Source organism: Vanessa tameamea, chromosome 13 (genome assembly GCF_037043105.1).
Source record: "Vanessa tameamea isolate UH-Manoa-2023 chromosome 13, ilVanTame1 primary haplotype, whole genome shotgun sequence".
NCBI lineage: Eukaryota > Metazoa > Arthropoda > Insecta > Lepidoptera > Nymphalidae > Vanessa > Vanessa tameamea.
In genome coordinates, this window is record NC_087321.1 from 12,452,876 (window position 1) to 12,470,519 (window position 17,644).

Genomic DNA, 17,644 nt, shown 5'->3' on the forward strand with positions numbered 1-17,644 from the left:
AAGCAATAGTGTATTAAAGAAAAAAATTATTAAATCAAATTCCTTTAAATTTACTTATTGCTTGTAAAATTTAAAATACCCACTGGTTCGAACGCAAACTATGGTTCTATGTAAATTATACTATTAAATAATGAACTTGATATCAATATTTTTCTACTTTATTTCATTTCTATTTTAAAAGTATATTTTTAAGACTTACCTCAGCGAATATTGATTATAAACGCAATCCTGAAAATTACGTTTGACACTTCGCGCCAAAAATTAACGTTCTGTTGATTATCTGTGACCCGTCAGCACTTTTTTTAATAACGAATATTATTGTAGTTACGTTTATCCAAAGGTAAGTTGTCACATGGGTGTAGGTGACACCGTCCAGAGCGGGTGCTGGGATCAGACTGCGCGTGAGGCGTTTCCTGACGTCACCACACCAAATATAGAGACCAAAACCCTCTAAACGATTTTCCTTCTAAACGCCAAGCTTTTACGTACTAGTAAGGTTTATAATCGCATATACCGATCTCCCTCTTATACCGTGTCGATCGGTGAAAAAGAGATGTGGTGTTATTTTTGCCGGCGATTTTCTCGTTTCACGCGCGTGTCTTAAAACGGCAAGGCGGCTGCGCGGGCGCATCTATCGGAAGCTTTTGTTTACTAGCCACGAGTCGATAGTAGAGTGAGTGTTTTCAATGATGAATTGCGCCATATTTGTGTCACGTTTTTACGATCATACGCCGCTGGGCACATGATCGTTACTGCGAATAGGGTAAAACCTATATATCTTTCGGAGCACGGAAAGAATGTAGATTAGAATTATTTCAATTGAAAACGGCTCTTTTTCATTTATCATGTAATTGTAGGTTATATTTGTATAAATTTATTAATTGTTATCATATATCGATAACAATGATGTATAATAAGTATTTTAAATATGGTAAACAGAAGGTTAATTTAATCAATAATACAGTTATCAATGGGCCTGTGTTCTTGTTAAAATTAACATCAGTGATTTAAAACCGATTTTTAATAGCATTTTTCCTTAGGGGGAGGGTTGAGTTTGTTGTTTGGTTTTGTGGCGCCTTTGTAAGTAAATATATCAATAGCTTATTAAATGGCATTATTTATTTAAACAGTACCGGTTCTCAAAAGGCGTTCAAAGTTATCTTCAATAAGATCATCTTTTTTTAGGAAGGGAAATATCTTGTGTGAATAAGATAATATTTTGATATTTGATAAATATTTCCATGTTAAATCATACAAAGTCCTAATGAAACTATGAAAGTAATGCTTCCATATCAGAATATGGCAAGAATAGTGCTGGGCTATCAAATGGCTGTCTTGTATTTATATTAGGTGCACTCGACGTCATCGAGTGAATAAATCCGCAAAAAAAGTATGATAGGTATACACTATATAGAAGAACATGGCATTAGACTACCATGAACCACCTGCTGATTTTTTAATGACGTCATTTGATAAGGGTTATTGTAGCGACGATAAATTTTTAATATAAATATATTCAAACAAAGCATATCTAATATTTATTTTATCGTCTGTGATGAACATCGCTTGAACACCTTAGATTTTTATGCATACACTTTGTAAACACCAAATTCATAGTCTAAATCTCTCTGGTTTGGTTTAGGCATTGTTTTATCTAGTAAATGCTTAAAACTATTATAATAGGTAATTTGATAAGGAGGAAAGTTTTTTTCAGTCTTTTAAATGATTATTACTTTTCAATTTAAGTTAGTATTTAGTTTTAAGTACATGCAATAACGATGTCACATTTGTTCAAATGGGTAGAGGATGACTTGACATAAAAGTTGGCAGCGCGTGTGTTTACGGAAGACCGCGTAAATGCAAATGGTCAGAAATATAATCTTTGGGTGCTAGCCAATCCTGAGTGCATTTTTGATTAAAGGGTCATCAGACCAAGCCTGGAGATCTGTACTAATCAATCAGATGTTGATCGAGCGGATATGTCAATCACTACGTCAACAAATCAAATCATAGGTATATTAAAGTCCACTTTTGGTTTGTGTATTTTTTATACCTACAATCTATTAATGCATATTTTACTAAGTGTGATCAGAAGATTGGAATGTGCGATTTCTGGTCAGAATACCTACTAAATGCCTGCGGTACCCAAACCCTATCTCCTATATCTATCTCCTAAACCACAACGGCTAGCCTCTGCAGGATTCTTTTGCTTTGAAGGTTACTCATGGTCGCGTACTGTGTAAACGGAACAACCTGGTAAACTTACTATTAAAGCAAAAAGCGTTTCATAACCATGATTTTAAGGGTTTGGTAAAGTTAAATGATGGTGAGAGTTTTCTTTTCTCTTGGTATCGCTATGATAATTCAAATATTAATATCCTTTACATAAAACGTCGATACATAGATAGATGCATCAAACTATGGCGGTACTTTTAATTTTCCCGACTCTCAAAGCAGATTCTGGCTAAGCTCAAACGAAGATACAGAGGCAGAAAAATAGGCCACTTTTCCCATTCGGGAGACATCGGAAAGTACCTACTAATATTAACCATTTCACTTATATTAACCAAAGTATAAAATTCTCTTACTAAAGTAGAATAAAATTAAAAAACTTAATTTCACTACCGTCTGGAGACTTTTTATGCCAATTTTCATGAAGTTTTGGGAGCAAAAGATAAAACGTCGCCTCAAAAAACCGCACGAGTAACAGCGTCATTACAGCTACGGGGAAGATATTAAATATGTTTGACATTTACAACTTACTGACATTAAATCAATACGAAGACAGCGTCTGGAAGATTCCGGTCCCACTAATTTATTAAAGTTAAATTGTATTACGGGAAATGAGCCAAGCGATATTATTGTGATTACAAGATATTTTAGTATGTGTATTGACTTTTGTATTACGACTCAATACTAACACATTTGAACATTATTTTCTAACTTTTATTTGATAATCGTATATCAGGTATACGTATACATTAGGCCCACTTTTATAATATTACACATTAAGTTTTAAGTACTTTTAAGTTTCAATAGTAGTTTGTGTTTATAATTCATCTCGTGCTCGGCGGTGAAGGAAAACATCGTGAGGAAACCTGCATGTGTCTAATTTCAACGAAATTCTGTCACATGTCTATTGGAGCAGCGAGGTGGAATATGCTCCAAACCTTCTCCTCCGAGTGAGAGGAGGCAGTAGGAAATTTACAGGCTGCTAATGTAATGTAAAAAAAAGTTTCAATGTAAACTATTTACAAAGTTGACTTAATAATATATGTTAAAACATTTTTGTTTTAAGTTTTGAAAATTTGGTAAGCGTTCGGATTAATTATTATTATAGGTTTATTTTTGTAAAAATCGTATTTGTAGATTTGGCAAAAAAAAATAGAAACAATGTAACATACATTGATTAAAACAAATAAATTAACCTGATTTAAAAATATGTATAACCGAGTGTTGTCCTTGGAATTCATGGCTGTAAGAACTATAGGTTCAGGATATTAGTAAATCTATAATGAAATTATAAGACTTATACTGGCGATGCTGCGGTCTAACTTATATTGTACAAATTATGAGTTCTGGTATTCGTATATTAGCGATAAAATGTTTAATTTTACTTGGCAGGGGATATTGTTTGGTAAACAATATTAAATGTTAATCAATCAAAGCAATGTTTAGCAAAACATTAAACAGTTTTGTGTATTAAACACATAGAGATAGTCTTTTAAATGTAACTTTGTTCATAGCGTGTGTGTGTGTGTTGTCAATAGCAACATACATATAGTTTAAAATTATTATCGCGTTTATTTTCCGAAGAAAATAATACATAATCTAAATAAATATAATTTAAAAAGAGTTTTAAAATGATAACTTACTTGTTTGACCAAAACCTTTCCAGAAGGCTTTTCTGTGACATAACTCTGCATACCAGCCATGAGCACGGTGGCTCCTAGAAACTTATTCAGCAGAGCACGTGCTTCTGCGTCCGCGCTGCTGTCACCCTCCTCGATCACTGCATTACGATCATATTGTATTAACAATAATATAATGTTAAGCAAATGACAACTCGACAAAAAGGTAAAAAGCACTTTACACTTAAACCCTACTAAAGAAACAATTTACATGAATTTAAATGAAATTCACATTGGAGCAAAGCGTTGAAATAAACTCCAAGCCTTCTCCTCAAAGGGCGATAAGCCCTTAGCCCAGGAGTGGGACGGTTATAAGCTGCTACTTTATACGTTTTTTTGAATTTACAATATAATGTAGCATTAGGCCGAATATTTAGGTCCGTAGCGGTAAATCTAACGCTATTTTTTTTCAAAAAATGAATCATTATCTATCTTTGGCAAAACTATAATCGATTAAAGACAAAATTACCAACTCTTACCAATATCAGCATTCTTCATCCTAGTCAGTATGTCTTGTACCCCGGTGACCTTAGTGGTGCTGTCGAGGAAAGATCGCTCTTGACCGCGAGTGTGTCCCGATCGCGTTGTGGTGGTAGTCGTAGTGCGTACGCCGTCCCCGACTTCTTCGGTGGTGGTTGTAGTCACCGTCTCATCCTCAGAGCCTAGACTCTGTTCGCTGTCCGTACGCGTGAGACCTGGCATCATATTTCGTATTAAGTTTAGTGTTAAATATAAGCGTCTGTAGATTAAAATTAAAGTTTTCGATCAAGTACAATGTAAAATATTTTAACTTTGAAATAAACTAACCAGCGTGAGCTGACGAATCGCTGGAGACACTGTCCTTCATAGAGGCGGTGCGCAAGATCAGCCCCGCTTTCGGGTACATATGCCGTTCAGATTTTGAAGTCTCGCCTTTGAATGATTTTAAAAATTCAAGGTTAAATAGAGAAACATAAAACTAGTAATAAATACTTCATAAATTACAAGCTTTTAGTTAAAATGAAAAAAGGAGGGTTCTATTGTATATACTAAATTTAAAAAGATATAGGTATTTATATTTTTTAACATCGAGTACAAATAATTATAAACTAAATCTTAGAATGGACAATATATTTAAAAAACAACGCTGTCATACCCGTTTTTATTTTCGTTGCTGATAAATAGTAATTAAGGAACATTATTACTTTTCACTGAGTTTAAAACTTTACGCGCACTAAATGTCCAGATAAATTTGAAGATTTTTTTGGTTACGAATTTCAATCAAACTGTATACACTTGATTTGATAAATCAAATGATTCAGATATACTCGAGTCGTGTTATAATATTGTGGAAGGAATGAAAGTGAAATGAATAACGGATAATGGAATCACGCAAATAATATTCATAAATACAGTTTTGTATTCGACGTACGAATCCGAACACGGATGCTTGACTTTTACTTTTTTTGAATATTAATAACGGATATTTTATTGCAAAGTCAATATTTCTTAGACAAAATAATGATTTTGGCAACTTATTAATTATAATAATATCAGTAGCTTTCTAAAAAAATATTGTTTAACTCAATATTACGGTTAAATTGTCTGCACTTACTTGCACTCTTAATGTATTTCTCGGTAAGCGATTTAACGGAATTCTGTCTGACTGTCTTCCGTTCTTCCATTCGTTTCTCTGTTTTCTCTGACATCTCTTTGCCCCTTCTTTCCATATCTACACTCCTCTCGACTTTGTCTTTCTGCGTTCTAGTGTTATTTTGTTTATTGACACTTCCTGTTGTTTCTGATTTAACGCCACTTATTCCGCGTTTTTCGTGCGTGTCTATAATTCGCTCCGATCTCTCCTTATGTCCGAATCTTTCTTCGTTATCGATCTCTACGATTTTGTCTTTCTGTGCATATGTCTGTTCTTTTCTGTCTAAGCTGCTACTACCGCTGGTTATTCTGCTTTCAGTGACTCGGCGATCGCTATGTGTGAACTGGTCTAGTGATGCTCGTTCTTCTTTCTACATTATTAAAATCAAAATTAATTTATTCAAGGAGTCCCATGTTTGAGTACGTTTTTACACTTTAATTTAGTAATTTAAGAGACTAAATGCAATAAGAAATAAATTATAATTAAAATATTATTGTATGTCATAAAAATACAAGTGATAAACAAAATATGAAAGGAAATTTAATAATCTAACGTTGAAAAAAAAGATCACATCCTGACTTTGCAAAAAGTGAGATTGTGTCGCTTAACGAATTGTTATAAATTATTAACAGGCGCTTACGTTATGAACCTCGCTAAAAGTTGTTCCGGTATCTCCGCCGAACTTTTTTGTTGTAGTAATAGCGGCCAAGCCATGAAGCCTCGAAGGCTTATCTCCTTGAACCTCGAGCAATCTTTCCAAGTCCTTTGGTTCCGTCGAGTACGCTGTGACGGAGACCGTGCCCTCAGGTTCGCCTCCGTTCCGCGAGTGGAACTCTTGACGAATGACAGTACCTTTCACTGTCGAATCAGTAATAAAACTGTTAGTCATCCGTAAATAAGTATTGTTATCTATGAATTACATTAAAAGAAACGTATACGAAATCTGACACAAAGTTACGCTACACATTGGGCGAGTAACCTTGCTACCTTTATATCGCACTTTTTATTCAATTAATTAACAAGTTATTTCATAAAATGTTTTCCTTAGAAACGCCCGAATGTGATTTTAAGATGGTACTAACGTGTATAACCGAATAAATTATTCAGCTGTACAAATATTTGTAGAGTGAGTAAAGTGTATGATGTCAATGATAATAAAATTATTATTCATATGTACATACCTTGATAGTTAGAAGACCCCTTTCTCAAGGCTCTTATACCAAACAGAGGTTTTCCGTCTGTATCGAGAGGCCCTGGACCGTAGCTAGAAGTTATAACATCAATGGGTTTTGAAATAACCTTAGATGGACTCAGTTGTCGGTATTTTGGTTTCTCTGGTTCTATTTTTTTAGTACTAAACGTGCGACTTTCCGATGTTATTTTCTTTAAATTTCTGTTCGTTACCCACGAAGGTTTGTCTTCTTGCTTGGGTTTATGTGGAATTTTCTTCTCAATATCAAATATTGTTTTTATAATAGTTTCCTTATTAATTTGGCTTTTATTGACGTCGGATTTTTGACGAGTCATCTCTGGACTAGGTGATTTTTCTGGACTATCATATCTGCGTCGAAGGGTTTGCTGAGTATTTTCAAGAATGTGCTGAGTACGTTCAGGACTATGCTGAGCACGTTCTGGGCTATGCTTAGCACGTTCCGGACTATGCTTAGCACGGTCTGGACTAAGCCTAGCACGTTCTGGACTATGCTTAGCACGATCGGGACTGTGCCGAAGGTGTTCTGTATTTCGATGTGACCGTTCTGGACTAATTTGAGACCGTTCAGGACTGTGAACTTTACGGTCAGGAGAGAACTTTCTTTGTGGAGTGCGGCTTTTATCGAACTTTTGTGGTGAAGGTGACCTTTTCCCATTAATATGAGTAACTTCTACTGTATCTTTCGACGATATGCGCTCAGATGTCTTTGTAGAAGTCAATGAATGTTTAGATTCAATCGCATGGTGAGTTTCTATTGTTTTTGTTTTCAATTCATTAATAGGTACTTTTTTTAGCTTAACATCGATAGTTTTGTCCGAATCTTTCAATCCGATTTTTTTCATATACGCAGTAGCATATTCGCTAAAACGATTTGATTTTGGTTTTGTGGAAGGCGTTTTAGTTGGTGACAGAGGTCTAGATTTTTTATCCGGGCTGTGTTTGCGAATTGGACTTTTAGATTTGGGTGGTGCTTTTGAAGGTAATTTATCTGGAGTTCTCGATCTAATTTGTTTTTCTGATAAGTTAATAGTATCTTTTGAATTACCATTCAACAAGTGTTTAACTTCTTCTGATTCCGTACGCTCTGATAACAACGTTATATGCGTTGTTGATGTTAGATCACGTTCAGGAGAACGACATTTCTGTATATGACGGTCAGGGGAAGAAGTTATCTGAGGCTGCCTTACTGGAGAAGAATACTTTTGCGGTTGTCGTTCAGGAGAAGCTGCTTTTTGAATTGTAGGTTTGGCTTGACGTTCTGGTGATTTATTTTGACGTTCAGGTGATCGAGTCTTAGTCACTTTACTAACAGTTTGCTTCGTTTTTGTGACAGTATTTGTATCGACTTGCCCTTTCTCTACTTTCTTCTTAGCTACTCGTATTTGGGCTCTGATTCGACGTCTCTGCTCGTAACCGACGACCTTCTCCAACTGAAATTAAAATTTATTTAAAAGTATATCAACACAGTTTTAAAAATATTAATGAATTCTTTTTAAACTAACCATTTGTTCTAAGAGGTCCAAGTCGAAGATATCTTCTATGCAGGGCTGATAGTGTTCAACACTACTGCGCCGACGTTCAGTACTGACAGTAGATCTCTCGGTACTCGTTCGCCGAAGTTCAACTCCAAACTTCCCACTTCCGCGTCTACTACTTATCTCACTATCATCTATCGTTTTTACTTCTTCTTTCATTTGGCTGGTTTTTGTAGGCTGTTGATAGCCGGGTATTTTTTCTTTTGATTTTTCAGGTCTTTCTAATCCAGAGTTGTCTCTTTTAAGTACATCAGGAACAGAATGGATATGTGACGTAGGTGTATTGAAATCCGAGGTTTTGCGTGAAGGAGATTTGGCTATGTTATCAGGCGAACGTTGTCTTAATGGCGTTGGACTTTTTTGAGGTCGACACTCTATTATGGTTTCATCCGAAGGTTCTTGCGTTGTATCAACTGATAAATATTTTGGCTTGTTGTCATTTTCATTGATATTTTTGTTTTCATCATTAATAGAATATTGTGGACTTTTTGTCGAGTCCACTTTAGGAGACTTCTTTGTTACAATTTTATCAGTCAATTTCGAAGACTTCGTTTGAGAAATATCTTTTGTCTTTCGATTCGTGGTAGTAGTAGTAGTTGTGGCAATATTTTCAAACAAAGCTTTAGCTTTCTTTACGGCTTCATTACTACGAAGAGTCGTTACTTTTACGTTTGAAGGCTTTTCGGCTGTTTTAAGATTTGGGCTAATGAATTCTTTCACTTTTGCATGTGATGACGTGGTTTCTTTAGCAAAAGAACTTCGTCTTACGTTGTCAGCAACATCGGATTTAACTTTCGATATGTCTTCGATATTTTCGTTTTCACTGTTAATTTTTACATTAGAAACATTATCATCGATATTTTCCACAATTTTCCTCATAATTTTATCATGCTGTTCTTTAATTTTTTTTTCTTTTTCTTCAACTTCTAGTGTTTCATTTAAAAATTGTTCAGCGGTCTTTACAAACTTATTAACTTTATCTGATACACTGAGTAAGCAATCGTCGGTTTTCAATGCATCATCAACATCATGAAGATCAGGTCGCCCAATTTTTTGTGCTGGTTTAGTTTTAGTAGACTTAACGTTTTCAGCCGTTTCAATGAATAAATGAGCCTTATCATTTACGCTTAATTTAGTATAATCGTCCTGATATGTTGTATGTTTGTCAAATTCTTCTACGATGTTACGTGAAGGGCTTTTGTCTTTTCTATCAATAGGCCCTTTAGCAAACTTATTAACTTTCTCTGATACGGATAATAAGCAGTCATCTGATTTTAAATTTTCATCAAAGTCAGAGTGTACTTTTCTTTCTGTTTCTTTAAATCTCGTCGTCGTATCTTTGGTTTTAGTGACGTCGCCTATTTTTGACAAAAATGTTGATACCTTGCTGTTAACACTCAAAAGATGATCGTCGGTCTTTTTAAAATCATCTTCTCTTCTTTTAACAAACAGCTCTTCATCTTCACTTATTTCCACAATATCATCTACTAGAGATTCAGTTTCATGTATCGTATGATATCCACGTTTTTGATATTCTTCATCTGGTTCTTTTACTTCATCAGGAAGCCTAGAAGTACCAACATCATCCGAATACCCTACAGGCGTTGGGCATATACGATCTGGAGAATTTTCACGAGATGATTTAGCTTGCTGAACATCTATAATTACATCATCATCATCATCAATCGAGGTATTTAAGGCTGTTGCTGATTTTGGTTTACTTGTTGGTAGTTTTGTTGTTGTTTTTTGTGATTTAGTTGTAGTGATTGTATGTTTATAATTTTTGCTAGTAGAAACATCATTAACTTGGATTTCAGGTTTGGATCTAATTTTCTGTGGCAAAACTTTTTTTGATTTTAATGCTATGTCACTAGAAGTTCGTGTTACTTTTGAGTCTAAATCTTTCTTAACATTTTCCTTATTGCCTTTGCTTATAAATGTCTTTTTAGGTTCTTGTTCTGTTTTCTGGACATTTGCCGGTGATATCTTAGTATTTGATGGTTTAATATTAACAGCTGCTTTTGTATGATTAAATTGCTTTGTAATAGCTGCAACTTTTTTAACATCTGATACAAACGGTTTATCTGTCTTTGTTGGTGATGATGTAGAGGGTGAAGATTTTCTGAGATGAGAGGAAACTGGTTCTCTCGGTTTTATGCCACTTACTCTGGGTACCTGTGGTGATAGTGGTCTTTCAGTCGGTGATATTGGTTTTTTAGGTGATATACTTCTTGCTGGTGTAGGAGATACATTCGAAACTTTTTTCGTTGGCGAGACATTTCTTGATGGAGGTTTGCTTGATATTTTCTGATCTTTGGGTTTTTCAATTTTTTGTTTCTCCGTTATTGTAACCTCTTCATTCAGTGATTTATTTATTTGTGTAATATTTTTAATTGAAATATCTTCAATGTTTTCGGTTTTAGAAATTATTTCTAAATCTCTTAAAGTTGTTGATTTAGGAGTACTCTTTTCACGATCAGGAGATTTTACGATACGTTCTGGTGAAAGTTTTCTCAAAGATTTTTGTACCCTGTCTAAAACTTCTTTTTCTTTTTCAGATATTATAAATTCAGTACTGTAGTCAAATGTTGTGTTTGATGTGGTTGTTGAAGATTTATCATCAGTATTTCTTTTAGGGGAAGAAGTTTTCTTAACCGCGTTACGTGAAGGAGATATTGAACACCTCGGTTTGACGTAATCTGTTACATCTTCAATAATGTTTGTAACATTATCTTGTATAACACCCTCTGTAGTATAATTTTCTTCGTACTCGGATGATATCACCGCTTTCATAGGTTTCTTTGTAGATTTAGTAAGAGTAGCTACATCGTCAATTGGTTTTTTAGGGAAATTATCAATCAGTTTACTGTCAACTTCTTTTTCAGGCATCTGGTCTGGACAAATTACGCGTTCTTTTGGTAAATATTGTTGTTCAATTTTCTTTTCGGGACTAACACTTGAACGATTAGGTTTGATGACATAAATTTGTTCGTCTGTACCTTCACTTTGAATTTTTGAACTAGAAGTTGTTCTCTTTGATTCATTTTCAATTTTTTTTACATTTGGTGTATACGGACTAGTACCCTTGTCTTCGGTAATAATATTTTGAATTTTGCAGGGAGATGGTTCTCTAGATGGAATTTTATTTTTTTTACGAGAATCTGAAATATTTATTTGAGTGGTAGTTGATTTATTATCGTTTTCATTTACCGAAACTTTTTTCTCTTTTATTTTTTCTGAAGTGTTTTTTAAAGTATCTTTGTGTATAAAATTGTTTTCCGGCGAAGAACTATGACATGGCGATACACTCGGTGAACTAATGTTTGATTCTGATGGTTGGTAATCTGTCGAATCTTGTGGAATATTGGTTTCATTCGAATCATGTTCAGTCATCCCTAAAATTTTTCGACATCTTTCTTCGTATGTTTCACGTCTTTCAAATGGAGGCTTAGGTTTAACGGGTTTATCATGTTCTTTACCAGAGTAATCTTTATTTATTACATTATTGTCAATAAATTCTTTAGTTTCTACATTAGGTGAAACGAGGAAATTGGATGGAGGTTTTTCTGTCGGTGAGACCTGGTTACTCGGTTTTTTCAATGAGCTTTTTCTAGGAAGACTATCTTTTGTTGAACGTTTTTCTGGTGATGGTGATCTGCAGGGAATTTTCGTTAACAACGGATTCCTAACATCTTTTGTTTTTTCATTATTGATAAATTCTGTTGTATTTTCAGAATAAAATTGTTCATCTAAATCTGTAACCATACTTTCATCTGTTTGGTGAGAGCTAAAATATTCGAAGCCGCTCACGGATGTTGTTGGTGAACTTTGTAAAGAAGATAATTCTTTTTCTACAGTTTTTGGTTTTCTGGTCGGACTTGTTGAAGGTGTTATAAGTTGTCTTGGACGTTCTATCGTTGTATTTTTATTAATTTCTTCAGTAGCCTTTTCAATGTTAATAAACTCAGAAGCAAGTTGATATTTGTTTTCTCGTACAGGAGATTTAGATTTATCGGGAGAAGTTCTATCTCTAGGTGTTTTATCTGTAGGAGTTTGTAAAATAACATGATCTATTTTAGAGTTATCTACACTGCTTGGGTGTTTTTCTTTTATAGATTTTTTATGCGGTGAAGGTTCTTTTGGGTATTTTTCTTGTATCGATTTTTTTGGTGGTGAACGTTCTCTTGTTTGTGTATGAGGTCTCTGAGAATCTTTATCCAAAATTAACGGTACATTTTGTTTTGTAGAGTCCTCTCTGCAGATATCAGTTTTTGTTATTTTAATGTGGTTAGAACTTTCGTCAATATCAAAACTTTTATCAGAGCTAGTTTTTATTATTTTAGCATCAATTTTTGAAACATGTTTAGATGGCGACGGACTACGTCTTGTGAAAGTTTTATCAGATTTGGGGTAAATCGGGTCTGGAGATTTCGATTTAGTATTTTGACAAGTTTGAGTCAACGTAGAGGGGCCAAATTTTTGTTCAGTATCAGGATGATACTCATCTCTTGGCGTGTCATAGTTTGGTTGCTTGTTGGTAACACAAAAATCAGCAATTGGTGTATCTTTATTTGGGCTAGCTCTTGATTTATCAGGGCTAGGTGATTTATTTCTTTGTGTTTGAGATTGAAAATCAGTCAAGGTTGCCCCAGATTTAATCGGACTCCTCGTAGTTGTGTCTATATACTCAGTTTCATCTTTTGAAGACATTTCTCTAGTAGATGAATTATTCGTACGACGAGTTTGTTCTTTTGAAGAAACATCAATGTCTTTGGGAATATCTTTAACAGGACTTTCTCTCGTGAGAGATGGATTTTTTTGTAAATATTTATTGGGACTTGGTGAACGGTCTTTAGATAGTTTCTTGGCTTCTGTAGGTTCAGAATTATTTACATCAGGAGATAAATCTATGTTAACTCGTTCTTCGAAAGTGTGTTTTTTATGTCCGTTGTCCGCTACGGAATACATTTTAGTTTCCTCGTCGACAAATTTGTAATGTTCTTGTTTGACTCTATTTACCGAAGTTTCATAGTTTTTACGGTCAGGACTATTTGCTATCGGTTTACTAGCAGCAGTTGGTCGCATATAACCAGGCAAATTATCAGTTTCTTCTTTTTCTTCTTGAGGTATCTTTCTCGATGGTGATAGCTCTTTGGAATGTTTCTGTATTGGTTCAGAGACACTCTTTGTTGGCGAAGATGGCTTTTGCTTATTTTTGCGATCTGGACTTGGACTTAGAGTTCTTTTAGCTTTATCAATAGAGCTAGTTTTAATCGTAGAAGATGAAAAAGTGTCAACTTCTTCATATTTTACTAGTAAGTCGCTATCTTGATGGGGTTTAGTTTTTCTTGAATCAGGAATTTGCCTCTTCGGTGACGGGCTGCGACTATCTGAAGGGGTTGAGGGTGATTGTGTTGTGTTTATTTTTCTTTCAGGGCTTAAATTAGACCTCGGAGATGTCGTTTTGTCGTTGAGAGGAGACTTCTTTCTGTCCGGGCTTGAATTTGGTCCATGTGCAGGGTAGTGTTGTTTTTCTGGACTTGCACTTGATCTAGGACGATAGGTATATTGCAGTTTCCTATCTGGACTCGTAACCCTGTTTGTCTTTTCGGTAATTGTATTGGAAAAATAATGACTGGAATTTTTTTCAGAAACAGTGCTAGTTGGAGAATACCTGTCCACTTTACTAGGGCTGCCTCCTCGACTAGAAGGTTTCCTGTGTGATTTATCAGGGCTAACACTACTCCTTAAAGAAGATGTGCTTGACTTAAAAGTTTTGCTTCCAGGAGAAGAAGCTCTTGTAGATGGTCTAGTTGGTGTATCGGAACGTAGAGTACTTGCCCACGCTTGGTGAGCTGGGCTCCAGTCGTTACTTATTTTCTTTTGAGTAAAATCAGATTTATATGTCGATTCATATTGATCAGAGCTAGTTTTTCTTTCTGTTACGATATTTTCACGGGTTATGTTATGAATGCGTTCTTCAATATTTTTCGTATTTGTATCATGTGTCTCATTAGTGTCAAAATGTTTAGTATATTCATCGACTTTCGATGTGAAAACATCGCGCTGCGTATTTTCGTTAATATTAGTTTTATAATCTTGATCCTTAATTTTGTCTACAGAATCATGGTCACGAACAATTTTGTCATTTGAATAATCGAAATACTGATTTTTTTTAAAATCATTACTATCAATAATCTTTTGCGAATCTACAATATCACGTCTAGAATTGTCAATGGTTTCACGCAAAGTTTTAGATGCAGAATCATTCACATGTGATCGTTGCTCCATGGTCGCATACGAAGATGATTTATTTTCAGTCCTTGTTTCATGGGAGTGTTGCTCTGAACGACTTGTCTGTACCGCTGGGGCACGGAACTCCCGACGAGTACTAGTCACTCTTGTACCATCGGGAAGACATCTAGTCTCTACAATAACTTTTGTATTCTCATCCGGATAGTCAATTTTTCTAGATATTATCTCACCGTGATCAAAATCAGATCTCAAATTTTGTTCATAATCGTTTGATTTTGTTAATCTAGTCGAACTGTTTTCGTTGCGGTTAGTATTATATTTTTGAGGCGATAGGTCATAGTTATCATTAGTATATGGCACAGATTCGTGTTTTGATGATATTTGTTCAAATTTGGATGTGGACGTCGATGAACTTGTCGTTGATGAAAATTGTGTACCGTCGTCCGTTTTACGCACGACTTGCTCGCGAGCTGCAGTATTAGACACGTTCTCATTACGCTTCAGGCTGGTGTTCCCGTCATCGTATTCCGTAATAGCTTGTTTGTTGTGGTCAACAGCTGCGAACTGACCACGACCTCCGTCGACGTCGTAATGACCCTCGATGTTGGCATGAACAGATTTCACGTGCGTGTGCCCATCATCCGTCATTTTGTTCTCAGATTCTACATTCCATCCAGCGTTGGATAGCTCCTTGAGATCTGTAAATGATAAATTGTTATAAGTGTGGGAAATTTTAATTTATGTTTTTGTTACTGGTTAATGAGAGTTAGTTCGGTTAGAATAATGTCGGTGGCAGTAGTCGGTAGGCACCTTGGCCGCGGTACGTAAACTCCTTGGGCGGAGAGCCCGCATCTCGAACCTCCTTGCTCTTCATGGATTGGAAGCTCTGGTCAGCGAATGATTTCACGTGGCCCTGGGTTGATGAAAACTCACAACCTGCCAAAATGGGTCAATAAAACTTACGATTGTAACATTAGCAATTGTCTTTTTCAACATTCATACATACATTCTTTTTCAACATTTGTTTCATGGAAGGCAATCCTTAAAAAAGATTAAATTATAATATGAAATGAATAACAATAAATCAAAGTCATGTCACGAAAAGTCTTCACTGATCTGCAGAGGATCAGAAAGGGCGTAAAGACTTTTTTATATACATTATCTACTTCATAGTACGTACCAATTATGAACTTATATGTTTATAGATAACCTGTTACTTTATTTTAACATTGGTAATAGAAGGTATCTTCAAATAATATTGACAAGACGATCCATATAAAGTATAACGATCATCATTTCGTTTAAAAAAAAAAACATTAATGTTTAGAACTGGCGCAGATCTCACGAAGCACTGCTTAGAGCATGCTCGAAGATCTTCATCACGTATGCATTGGGCCTAACAACAGCATAAACGTTTTTGCCTCAGAGTATGTACCTTTAGATTCCGCGCCGGGTTCGGGCGAGTAAAGGTTGCGCAGGCGTTCCTCCCTTAGTCTGTACATGTGCGCACGAATCTCTTTTTTTCGGGAGAAGTCCTCAGTCTGCTGCCACTGGAAAGTTACAGGTGAAATTAATTAAATAAAAATTATAATAAATTGAAAAAAATATTTAAAGATTAATTATTGTACATATAAATCTCTAGAATTTATTGGGAATATTATTTTACGCATTAAAATTCGCATACAAAATTATATATATATTTAATCGTGTGTCTAATTTGTGCTTATATATATGAAACATGCTCGGCGGTTATATGTCGTGAGAAAAACTGCCAGATAAACACCAGAGTCACATTTACTATCTTGGAGCATCTAAGAGGAATCAGCTCGAAATCTTCTACAGAACACGAGAGGAGATCCAACAAGAGTGGCGTTTACTATTAACAGTATTTATAATTTTTGTATCGATACATAATATATTTTGTGCAATTAGGTCCGGCTTATAGCTTAAACGGTCTCTTATTCGTCGCAGAATGCTGTTGCGAAATATTTTCACAAAATGGTATGCGACAATAACGGCTACAGCAATTATCGAGTACAATATTATTCGTGTGTTATGCGTTGATGTACTCGTAGTTGTTACTTACCATCCGACGCAATACGTCCTCGTCGCGTATGAGGGATACGTCTCCTTCAGACATCCTGTAATAAAAAAAATGCAAGTTTAATGATAACGTAATTGTAATATGTGAACATTTCGAAAGACGGCTCCAGTTTTTGATTTTAAACATCTAAGACTTTATAGATTAGATAAACTTGTTTCCAATTCTTCTTTACATGGCTTTAGTTTAATTTTATATAAATACATAAAACAATAATAGGGCAATCAGAGCCGGATTGTATACATAAGGCAGTTAAATTGTTTTTTTTTTTTTAAAGATTTGTAGCAATGCCCTTTCATTCAAATTATTTTTTTTTTGGTTTGCTGTTCGCAATTCCATTCAATTGGGAAATAAGGTTTGGAGTTAATGAAATTATTGAAAATAAATATGTCTCCTATTTCAATAGGATGTGTGCCTGCGTGATATAGTAAAATTTTTCGTAATTATGAATAAAATAGTGGTATGGTAGAAAAATTATATTCAAGGAATTAGAAAAACTAAAAGGGGCCCCGAAACGTGCATTGCCAGGTGCCACAACATGGTTAATCCGTTCCTGAAGGCAATCGATCAATGTCAAGTGTTATATCGAACGTTATGGCAGTAGTCATAATTTAATTCGTCTGAAAATATTTATTAATGGTTGTTACATGTCGTATTTACGTTCGCGGCGGTTGAGTTTAATTGGAGTAAGTTGTACACAAGGCCCCAGACTTGTCTGATTCGTTCAATTATTGTATCAATTAATAAGATTGCTTATATAAGCGAATGTGTCAGATTGCAAAATTTACTTTTATTTCCTTAACATTAACATTAAATTTATTTCTAACACCTACTCGATTAAATACTGTTTTGTAATACATCACAAATGTAAAAAAGGATGCTTAATTTTCATCCTATAATTTTAATTGTGTTATAACATTTTATTTGTAATTTTTTTTTTATTATGCCTGTAGAAGGACACGCAATTTCAGATCATAGGCATTGGCGCCGTAGAAT

General features: G+C 34.9%; 1 protein-coding gene across 6 annotated transcripts in view; it reads right to left on the reverse strand.

Annotated features, from left to right (window-relative positions):
• Positions 1-17,644, reverse strand: part of LOC113391475 (uncharacterized protein) — a 93,969-nt gene that overhangs the window by 40,997 nt on the left and 35,328 nt on the right. For 3 of the 6 annotated variants that reach the window (XR_010309316.1, XM_026627446.2, XM_064216725.1), the window contains exons 2-11: positions 16,634-16,688; positions 15,983-16,097; positions 15,358-15,483; positions 8,260-15,245; positions 6,726-8,187; positions 6,185-6,402; positions 5,506-5,914; positions 4,719-4,823; positions 4,391-4,606; positions 3,876-4,012 (exon numbers count right to left, since the gene is read on the reverse strand). Coding sequence is in view for 5 of the 6 variants with exons in the window: in XM_026627446.2 (XP_026483231.2) it covers positions 3,876-4,012; positions 4,391-4,606; positions 4,719-4,823; positions 5,506-5,914; positions 6,185-6,402; positions 6,726-8,187; positions 8,260-15,245; positions 15,358-15,483; positions 15,983-16,097; positions 16,634-16,687 (9,828 nt within the window). In the remaining variant the exon portion in view is untranslated. The remainder of the gene's footprint in view (positions 1-3,875; positions 4,013-4,390; positions 4,607-4,718; positions 4,824-5,505; positions 5,915-6,184; positions 6,403-6,725; positions 8,188-8,259; positions 15,246-15,357; positions 15,484-15,982; positions 16,098-16,633; positions 16,689-17,644) is intronic. The other 3 variants (XM_064216726.1, XM_064216723.1, XM_064216724.1) reach the window with 3 other exon arrangements.